The sequence below is a fragment of the Porites lutea genome, chromosome 7 (assembly GCF_958299795.1).
Source record: "Porites lutea chromosome 7, jaPorLute2.1, whole genome shotgun sequence".
In the NCBI taxonomy this organism is placed as follows: Eukaryota; Metazoa; Cnidaria; class Anthozoa; order Scleractinia; family Poritidae; genus Porites; species Porites lutea.
Genome location: NC_133207.1, coordinates 28,545,646 through 28,556,478, shown reverse-complemented (window position 1 = coordinate 28,556,478; position 10,833 = coordinate 28,545,646). Strand labels below are relative to the sequence as shown.

At 38.0% G+C, this 10,833-nt stretch overlaps 2 protein-coding genes across 2 annotated transcripts; both read right to left on the bottom strand.

Moving 5' to 3' along the window:
* Positions 1-3: 3 nt before the first annotated feature.
* LOC140944730 (uncharacterized) lies at positions 4-7,136 on the bottom strand. Its single transcript, XM_073393848.1, has 7 exons — positions 7,067-7,136; positions 6,117-6,364; positions 4,842-4,956; positions 3,454-3,579; positions 1,796-1,829; positions 1,535-1,676; positions 4-522 (listed from the first exon to the last, which is right to left on the bottom strand). Exons 1-7 carry the CDS (start codon positions 7,134-7,136, stop codon positions 4-6), a joined length of 1,254 nt encoding a protein of 417 aa, XP_073249949.1.
* Positions 7,137-8,665: 1,529 nt separating this feature from the next.
* LOC140943803 (uncharacterized skeletal organic matrix protein 5-like) lies at positions 8,666-10,833 on the bottom strand. The gene is made up of 3 exons (XM_073392915.1): positions 10,806-10,833; positions 9,951-10,092; positions 8,666-9,166 (listed from the first exon to the last, which is right to left on the bottom strand). Exons 2-3 carry the CDS (start codon positions 10,026-10,028, stop codon positions 8,666-8,668), a joined length of 579 nt encoding a protein of 192 aa, XP_073249016.1. The 5' UTR covers positions 10,029-10,092; positions 10,806-10,833.

Below are 10,833 nucleotides of genomic sequence, written 5' to 3'. Positions count from 1 at the left end.
TGCTCACTGCACCATGATGTACCCCATGGCCTTAATGTTCTTGGCACCGTTGTCCCTATTGCTAGAAGCTTGGTTTCCACATGTGATAGAGTCATCCGGTTTTCCTCCAGTGCCAAATCCGATTCTAGAATGGCAGGAAACGCAGCTGTTTTCATTGTTTCCTACAATACCGATTCTTGCTTTGGAGCGCTTCTTCCAATCGCACCGCGCGTTAAACCCTTCCTTGTTACATTTGATCTGCAAGGAGGCATTAGAACCAATCAGCGACTTCCACGTGTCACGACCCAGTGAAGTATTACGGTATTGCCCATCAGCGATCAGTGAATACAGGGAACTGGCGGTCCTGTTGATTACAATAAACTTGATCTGCTGACCGATCTTCATACCGAGGCAGATCTTGGAGAAGGATGTGTTCCAGTAGGAGGGAAGTTTGGTCTCTTGTGTGTCAAACCCAGTCTTCCCTCCGTCAAGGTTAAAGGCTTCTTTGTTGTTCCAAAGACTGGAGTCGTAGTGAAACGTTCGCTATAAATGCAATTACAATAGAAAACAGGCGATAATGTCGGGTACGACAATTTCGCGAAAAGCACAATTGATCCCTGTGCATTTAAGTATTATTAAACACTTACGTACTAGTCCCGACGGAAAAAGTTACTTTTGTGTTCCGAGGGACCCGTCTTAAAGTGATTTGTTACATAGTTGGAAATTTTGAAGCTGCAAATTCATTAAACCTTGTTGTAACGGCGGTTGTCGGTCAACATTCGCGGGTAACAGTGCACTGTTACCCTCTGACGTCATAAATTTTGCCTGCTCAGAGATTTTGGCGGGAAACAGTTTCATTGTTAGTTCTCATGCGACCTCGAAGTAACCAATGAGAGCGCGCGGTTGGGAAGAAATTTCTAGCTATGTAACAATAATATTGCAAATACTGAATGAAGCTGAGTATAGGATGTGAAGTAGAATTATGCAGATCGCGTAGGATGTTAACCCCTGAGGCTGAAGGCCTCTTTCTAACCTATTTCTCGGCACGGTTTCAGGACAAAAAGAGATGCTTTTTCTCTTAGATACTCCTCAAATAAAAAAAGATAAAATCCATCGAGCAATATACATACATACGTACATAGATACATAAAATTATTAGGACTCCATTTGCTTGGCTATTATGCCCTAATTACAATAATAGAGGTACAAATATGACTATAAAATAGGTTAACAAAGTATAGCCGCATAAAATAACGAAAAGTTTTAAAAATAGATAACGCAAAAAACTATCATAAGAAAATGTGAATGTTTATGAATAAAAACTGGGAAATATTAAGAATGTTTACAGAATCGAATGCGAGAGTCTAAAAATCTTAATCCTTATCCTAATCCATCGTATTCGATATGTTTTGGGCATTCTTGCATTTCTTCCGTTCAGTTACTTTGAAATTCAGCTATTTCGTCTTCGGATAGCAGTCAACCCCATTTTCTATTTTTAGTTCACCCAGGAATAAACAGCTAGGCTTCCACGCCCTCGAAACGACTGTAAGGATACCTTATTTCCGTTAATCTTCATGACCAGCGACCATCCGCCATAACCGCATGTTTCATTTCCAGTCTCGGCCATGGTCATGTGACAGTAAGCATCGATAACCTCATTCCCAATAACAAGCGGGTACGCATTGGACACGTTAGATCTAAATTGAAGAATTACATAAAAAGACAGAGAAAATAACGGATAATAATGATTTCTCAAATCAAATCAAGTGCCTTAAGCAGCCGGAAAATAACTGTTATAATATACTAATCCACTTACATTTTCTTGTCGAAAATGTCTTTGCAAGATAAAACTGTGATCCAATGAAAAAGAAAAAATATGTAAGTACAGATACTTTAAAGCTAGTTCAATAGTTCCCTGTAGATTTTTCTTGAATGAAAAATACATTGATTATTTTCATTTTTTTCTAAATTTTGAAAAATGTTTTGCCAGGGGTGATATGGTTTAATTTCCAAGTTGGGGGAAGGAGCCGGAATACCGTATTTATTCGATTAACCGCCCTGGGCGCTTATTTTTGATTTTTGGACCTTGGGAGTGGGCGCTTATTCGAGGTGGGAGCTTATTAAATTTTCACCATTTTCAGCAAGTGAAGTATGTGTATTTTGCAACAAAACAATAAATGCTAATAACAAAACGCAAAGAAGTAACAAAGTAAAGTTTCTGTAAAATACGCTGAAGAAAACTCCGTCCTCGGGGAAGTCTCTTATTAGAATTTATTCACTCAAGTGGGTGGGGTGGGAGTGAGCGCTTATCTGAGTTTGATTGGGAGGAGAAGGGGGTGGACGCTTATTAACTTTTTCTGCCTTTTAGGATGGGCGCTTATTCGAGGAGGGTTGCAATTCGAGGTTGGGCGCTTATTCGAATAAATACGGTAGTATCAAACAGCCAGAGCCATTGCCTTAAAAAGCGTCAGAAATATAAAACCGAGATATTGAGTAATTTCGTCTCAATTTACTACTACTGCTTTCCTTGCATGGGTTTGATGCTTTCCTAAAAAAGGCAGACGGTGACAATAAGCACAAAGATTAATATGGCAAGTGTTTTTTAGAGTCTTTTAGAGGCGACTGTTTACTTATGGTCTGTCCGTTTATGGCGCTGTAGACTCAGATCATACAAAACTTCCTAAATAGATTCTCTTTAAGGAAATACACATCTAAGATAACGGACATTCGAGACCTTTTAGAAAAGGCAGACAGGAGTCAAGCGTTTCAAGGTACGTTCAGTGAATCCCGATTTCCCGCTTAGTAACAATCACTGAATAGATGATGATTCCGAAGAAGAAAGAAACAAAGTATGATCTTCGAAACAGAACTGGTCATCACCCGGAAATCAAGTCTGATAGATTTGAGAATGTATTTTTAAATGGGCTTATTTTAATTTTAGTTATAATCTTTCTGAGTCTTTTTATTGTAAGTTAGTATACTAGCTTCTTACGTATATTTTTAGACTTCCATTTGTAAATGTAACTTAAGGTATATGTTTTATCTTAGGAGGAATATAAAAGATTAATTGATTCATTGATTGATTGATTGATTGATTGATAGCTATATATCAAGAGCATTGTACTTACAGCTTATTGAGAACTTATACCTTCCAACTTTATCGAAAACAAATACTGCAGAATGCTGAGTAATTCACAATTTGTTTTTCATTTGCTCACGACAAAGTGGTTGATGAGTGGTGTCATGAGTTCAAGCTATATGTCCATGAAATACTCATTGGATTGTAGAACGTTCTTTCATTATTATCCTTAAATCCTGAATGCCTGTCAAAATTTGCTCCCAATATCACTGTGAAAACCCTGCGAAACTCCGTCAAAATACGACGGAATGTAAGCCGCCGCGCCTAACTTTTATTTGTAAGCGGTATGGGCACCAAGAGGTAATTTAATTTTAGTAATTTTTGTATCAGCTCACCTTGTTCACAAATAAACCCATCTCCATAATATCCCGGATGACAAGTGCAGTTGTATCCGTCCACAGTATAACGGCAGTAAGCATTCACGCTACAGTTGTGTGTCCTCGAAGTGCACTCGGTAATTCCTGAAGCAAGAAAAAATATTTACAATCTTTGCATGAAAGAAACTTCAAGAAATAACTCAACACTTTGAGTCCAAATATTTTGATGAAGAGCAAATCTTTATAATGCTTAAGATATAGGGGATCTTACCTTATTGTGGGAAATTAACGCTTCAAGAAATTAACGCGAGTTTCAAAAATTCGCGTTAATTTATGTTGCGTTAATTTCCCGCACCTTCCATTTTTTGGTCCCAAATTCGCGATCTCGATAAACTTTTGTCATTCTTGTCACTTAAAAAAGAGGAGTATTCTATCAGAGAGGAGATCCGGCAGAAACAGTAAAACAGTGAAAAGTGACCAGTACCACGAACAAAGTTTCCATTTCGGATCGTGTACAATACGTGTAACCGGAAGTTCCTGTGAAATTTACGCAATTTCTTTCATTTTGAATGGCTACCCTCTCTTTCACGTTAAGTTTCTTTATTCGAAAGTCGTTTTCATGAAATTCGCATTAATTTAAGTCGCCCTAATTTCCAATTTTCTTAATTTCATGGAGCGACAATTTTTTATAATAAGGTATATGGGCGGAGAGATGGATATTGTAATTTTCACCCGTGGAGATATCATAAGTTCTCCCTCGAAAGCTTAACCAGGTAGTTTATTTGTGTTTATCAGGAGCCCATGAGCACCTGACCGTTAGTAAAAATTAACGAGTGAAATGATCTTGATATTAATGGACCTTTACATTGTTTTGAACTCGTTATTCTTTCCAATCAATGTAAGAGTCCCGTTGCCACATGACCTGCTGGCTCTTAAAATCAACGGAAAGGTTTATTCAAATTGGATAATGCCCTCACTCCCCGGCTTTCTCTTTTCTGCCCGCTCGATTACTACCCATTTTTTAATAACTCCGGTTTTTACTCAAAGGTGCACCAGGGTGCTTATTTAATTTATAAATTGGTTTAGATGTCGCATTTCGCAATGAAAAACACACAGCACGAGATCTAAAAAATCTACGTCACGGGTCACTTGGCCACTAGCACCTTGAGATTCGAAAGAGTTTCGTCTTTTTTCATATATTGGCCAGCGAACTGCCAAACCTCTTTTGTGTTTCAGAATTCTTTGTTGTAAACCTTAAGTGACCTGTGATTGGCCGATTAATGTTTGGGTGGCTCAAGTTAAGTTTCGTTGCACTTTTTCAAGGGCTTATGAAATAATGTATTTTTGTTTAATTTGGCCAGGGAAGAAAAAGGCTTGTTCGACGGACACACTCTTTCGAGAATTACCAGTCTCGCAGTGATTTCCTTTGAAACCAGCAGTACACAAACAACGATATCCTTTGTCTGTAAAACCAGTTTGACAGGTTGCTTTGTTCTTGCAAGGTTTCCTCGCACATGCGTTCTATGGAAGAAAGGGACGATATCGATAAGATTGGAGTTGTACGGTCGTCACTTGCTTCCATCCGCCAAACTGACATTTTCCTCTCAGTGGCTCTCACAAAACATTTCACTTTTCTTACATGAACACTACACAACCCAGGATTTGCTGACAACGAATGGTTTGATTTGAATATACATAGCAACAACCCTAACCCTAACCCTAACCTAACCCTAACCCTAAACCTAACCCTTACTTTGTGTACGAATCATTAATCTGTTAACGTCAGTTTGGCGCATGGAAATAAGTACTGACCGAGTTGTACGTCCCTTTATTTAGGTCCTAAATAAATGCTTTTAATGTCTGATTAGATAATTTATTACATGACGCTGAGTTGGATGTGCAGAATTATGCAGATCGGCGGGACGACGTTTTCCACCGAGGCTGAAGGCCGAGGAGTATCGAATGACATCCTCTGAAATCAGTCAGAATAACCCTTCGCACCATGCGAAAGCCGAATTCAATAGCGTTTTATAGTTAGTCATTCAGAATATTTCTAAGTTCTTTACAAGCTTACCGCCTCGTAGACTCTCAGTCTTTAAAACGTATTAGCTTTTTCTCGGCACGGTTTCTGATATTAACAAATGTTTTTCCTTACAGATACCTCTCAAAAAGTAGGTAACATCTATCTGATATGCTTAACGTATTCTTGTATTATTTCCGTTAAGTTTTAGTTTGAAGTTCAGCTATTTCTTCTTAATTTCAGATAGTTAGTAGCAGAATGACACCAGTCAGTTCAGGTGCAAATGGCAGTTTTACGAGAACGAAGTTGTCACTGAATTCTCACTTTTTTAATTATCCTTTTGCGTCTTCCTTTTTTTCGTTCGTTCGTTCGTTCATTCATTTTTTTTATCTTTTTTCTTCCTCTCTTTTTTCACCTTTTTTTCACCCCTTTAATCACAGCCCCAAGTAGCACATGTGTGCGAAAAAAAAAAATAAATAAAAAAAATACAGCATAAAGATATTGGTGATCCGGCCTGAACACCTTAACTGATACCAAAATCTGCAATTTACAACCCGAACAGAGGATACGGGCATTGTCCCGGCCTCTTCCATAAGAGGGTCAGCCCGGGATTTTGTCAACTGTGATCTTTCACTTATATTAGTTATCTCAAAACGCGAACCTTAGCTCCATGGTAACGATAGTCCAAGTTGCTCTCAAGCTTGTCTTTCTGTCCTTCGAAAGTAGAATTGTTCAGTTCGCATTTGCTCGTTGATTTTTTAAAGTTCAAACTGACGCAGTTTGAGTCCAAGAAACATAACATCTCACAAATTTCAGCATCTATGACATCAACGCTACGAAACACGTGATGTCTTAGACGTTTCCCTTGCAAGATATGGTCACTTCTGAATTGCAGCGAGCGGCATGTGTCTAAGAGAAGAGAAGAACTCAATAGCAGTAAACAACAAAATAAATTTATCATTTAGTTTCTTTGGGATAAGGTCACGTGGTCATCAATCCCGGAACCCAGGCAGTGGGTCCAGGTGTCTGGATCCGCCAATGCCTGCGATGATGATCGCGCAAAAATTAAGTAAGACAAAAAAATAAAGATGTTCATATTTGAAAGGTTTTGGTCCCAACAAAGGGTTTGTTTCAAACAGACAAAGCGTGAAAAACCGAAGGTATTTGACAGCTTAAAGAATGTTGGGTTAACCGCAAAACACAGCGGGATCCCGTAGCTAACACCCCCTTAATTTAGGATGCACTCTGATTGAAGCCTGCTAGCAGTGGAAATACGAAACATTTTTCCTGATCGTTACGCGGGCTTGATCTTTCTTAGAGATTCACCCTCTGACTAGCTCGGGGTATGAAATAATCACCGTTTCATCTCGTCTTTATGCTTCGACATCATCATCAAACTGAAACAAAAAAACTACGCGAAAAGTATACGTGTTGAAGCAAATTTTTCTAAGACAAACCAAAGGAGGAGAATGCCGTTTTTGATCACTTTGAAAATCAGATACTTTTGTTTGACGGAGCGCGTTAATCTTAGTCTTATGCTATGTCTCTGATTAAGTTTAAAAACGGTTACGGGTTTTTAAAGATTAAAACACAACGTAAAGGAAAACTAACCTTGCACTTGTGCATGAACTGACACTGAAAGCAACACAAAGAAAAGCCAGAACTCGCAAAGTGAAAACATAGAGAATTAAGAAATTCTTTACGAGATATGCCGAGAAAGATTATGGTCAGTAACTTATATAGCGACAGCTGAAAAAAGAAAAACTTGAAAAGCTTCCCATTTAAAAGAAATTAATATTTTATTAAGGTTTATTTTTTTGTCCATTGTAGTCAATGTTAACTTTTCACAATAAATTCCCAGATAACCAATGTTAACTCAACCATTCGTTTTTAATAAGGCTTTTGATCACCGTAGGCTTGTGAGAGAATAAAGAACAAATGGGTGAAAGCTAGGGAAAAAGGTGAAGACAAAAAAAGAACTGCAACTCCATCCCCAATTCTTAGCCACATGTAGTCTGAACCACCTAAGTGAACAGAGTAATGTTCTAGACAATGCGTGGACCGTCTGCATCGCAGGCTACCGACTTCCTTTTTTGAAGATTAATTAAATACACTCGGCGAAAAATAATTTAGTTAGCGACGGTCAAAAAATTATTTTGTCTGGGTAATAAAAAATAAGGTAACAAGGATTTTATGCTTGTGTTAAATAAACTTGAGTTGTTTTGGCAAACTAATTAAAATAAAAGGACTTATATGATTTTATGTTTGCGAACGACAACTTTAGAATTAATTAATTTGACTAGGGTGGAATGTCGCCGACTAGATTAGTAATATGAGTAAAGAGGTGCCTGTTGCAAAGTTTATGGTTTTATAAAGTAGCCCTGTGCTGTGTTGTGTCGCATACAAAAAATGAACTTCCCTCGTTTAATTGTGAGCGTCAAAAAGTGGTCAAAATTTGCTTTAAAAAAGATGGCGCTCAATGCTCGTATCTCTAATACAAAAGCAGTGTCACACCTATGTTTATTATATTTGACCATTACTCCATTATATTTGACCATTAACCTGTCTATGATATTACTATAATATGAACTCATTGCGTTTAACATTTTGCCCGGTTTTCACTGACAACCTCTCTTAAAAGTTATTTTAACAATGCAAACAAGTGCTTCAGATCGGAACCCACTATAAACCGTGAGAGTGAGGTTCGTGATACATCATTCACTAGCAACCACGGTGGTACTAATAGTCCCACTTACTAAAATTCGCACCATCGCCCGATGTAGACCTACAGCATGCGATCGAATCATCGCGATGAACAAAGTGATTATCGCGAGACAAACGATGAGCTATTTCTTTACTTCATTCTACTCTATTCTACTTTTTATTCAAACAAACAATAAACGATGAAAATAAAGAAAATCAGAAGTTAGAGAAAAGCGGCCTGTTCAACTTTCTAGGTGTGTGAAGAACGTTGCCTTAAGGCGTAGATAAATGATGCAACATCGATATCTGGAACACCGGACACAATGGCCATCACTCTCTATTTATTCCGCGTGCTTTATTCATATAAGACATAAAGCAAATACATCCAACTTAATATTTCGTTTAATAGATCTGTCGTGAGTAACTGATTAAAATATTTCAACGAAATTTACACGGTTACTTTCTTGCCTAGGCAAAATATAGCCTTAGCTTAATTTTCAGTTTCTTTTACTGCACAAATATATACCCAAAGGCCTTTATGTTTTGGCTAGAAGCGTGGTTTCCACATGTGTTGGAGTCGTCATTTTTTCCGCCAGTACCAAACCCAACCCTGGAGTTACATGAAGTACAGTCGTTTTCATTGTTACCAAGAATACCGATTCTTGCTTTGGAGCGGTCTGCGTAGGTGCACTCGGTGTTGAACCCTTCCTTGTTACAGTTTTCATTGAAGGAGGCACCAGAGGCAATCAGTGAAAACCACGTGTTACGACCCAGTGAAGTAGGACGGTATTGCCCATCGGCGATAAGTGAATGCAAGGAACTGGCGCTCTCGGTGATTTGAATAAAATTGACCTGGTTGTTGATCTTCATACCGAGGCAAATTTTGGAGAAGGATGTGTTCCAGTAGGAGGAAAGTTTTGTCTCCTGAGAGTCAAACCCAGTCCTCCCTCCATTAACGTTAAAGGTGTCTTTGTCTTGCCAAAGCGTAGAAGTGTAGTGGAACGTTCGCTGTAGGAGGAATGTTAGTTAGACCCGTCTCAAACGTCGAACTTAATTACATACATTTATACTCGAATTTTAGAGTAGCTAACAAGCTAATATCTTCGAGCTGATACTACATGGCCCCAATCTAATGCAAATAAGCGAGAACAATAGATTTTGCTCAGTCTTTTCTCCATAAGCATCATTTGGCACATCTGAAGTCTAATGTTATAAAAGGGCCTTGTTGACTTAAGCAAAGAGAATCGACGCCATATTATTTTTTGATATCAAATCTTCAAAATATAGCTCCTCAAAAGGAGTCGAAATCTGAGTAGTCAATCGTAACCTTTAACCGTATCTCTCAAAATGGTCTTGAGGAATTCCTACTCCTCAATCCCAGCTTACCGTCCTTTGAGTAGTCATTCACAAGAATGGCGGAAAGTTAACAAAATTGAGGGCTGAAATACGAAAAGCTCCGTGCAGGAATTTCACTATTTCTTGAAATTAAAATGAACAAAATATCCTAAAAGGACCGACTAAGGATGTAAAACATAAAAAAAAATTAACAATGCTATCATTTCATCGCATTTCGTCGCCATGGGCCTGACGGTATTTATTAAATAAACTCTTTGCCTCAAGAAAAAGGACTCTCAAATTATCGAATATTCTAGATAATTATATTCATTTAATGTTTAAGAAGCTATAGGCGCTGTCAGCCGCTTGGAGTAATATTTCCAGTGTAAAAATTTCAATTTATACTGTTTCATCAAGTAAGGCTAATATATCGCGAAGAAACTAAAAGTGAGTTTACCTGGTTACCATCCATTTTGATAACCAGCGTCCATCCACCATTACCGCATGCGCCATTACCAGTCGTACCCATGGTCATATGACAGTAGACGTTGATCACCTCGTCCTCCACAACCAGTGGGTATGCTTTGTCCTCACTGGAACTTGAAAGTAGAAATTACAAGACCTTTGTCTAAAAGTTTGGGTTCTTTGAGGCGATACTTCCTGGTCCATTACAAAGATCAGCGGAAGATTTTGGGAAATGGCAGTAGACATTAGAGAAATGACACGATATAATTTAACATTATAAATCTTAACTTTTGAATTCCTGGATGTGTCGTTACCTTTGTAAATATATAAACTTATTTAATTCCCTGATAAATGCCTTTCCAGTTCTCGTGGAGGAGTCAGACACTTAAGAAAGACTAGAGAAATTGCATGGGCACCGTGGCGTTTTGTACCACGTGACGTGACTAACCAGCTAAGTCCAAAGAGACCATTCTGAATCTTAAGGTGTGAAGTCAAACTTGGCCGTCCGGACTGGTAATTTAGAAAATAAGCTATTAGCATTTTCTCGAAATTTTCCGTGAGGAGCATATTATTATTATTATTATTATTATTATCATTATTATTATTATTATTATTATTATTATTATTATTATTATTATTATTATTTTACAACTGGATTGGTCTCGCCGGCCAGCTCTAACAAATGGAAAGAACCCTTAATCAACTAGCATCCCACGCACCGTATGTTTTAATTTGTCTTAACCTCTTTTTAGTTGTGGTTTGGCGTTCTCCTTTGACGTATCTATCAAACTCTGACAGCTTCAATATTTTAAGGCATAAACTACGAGTAAATTGTTTGGCAACTCACATGTTTTTGTCAAAAATGTCCTTACACG

Coding starts and splice junctions, on each gene's coding strand:
- LOC140943803 (XM_073392915.1), bottom strand. CDS start 10,028: ATGACCATGGGTACGACTGGTAATGGCGCATGCGGTAATGGTGGATGG. Junction 9,167..9,950: donor TCAAAATGGATGGTAACCAG/GTAAACTCACTT, acceptor TTCCTCCTACAG/CGAACGTTCCACTACACTTC.
- LOC140944730 (XM_073393848.1), bottom strand. CDS start 7,136: ATGTTTTCACTTTGCGAGTTCTGGCTTTTCTTTGTGTTGCTTTCAGTG. Junction 4,957..6,116: donor ATCGTTACCATGGAGCTAAG/GTTCGCGTTTTG, acceptor TTTCTTCCATAG/AACGCATGTGCGAGGAAACC. Junction 1,830..3,453: donor TGGGTTTATTTGTGAACAAG/GTGAGCTGATAC, acceptor ATTGGATCACAG/TTTTATCTTGCAAAGACATT.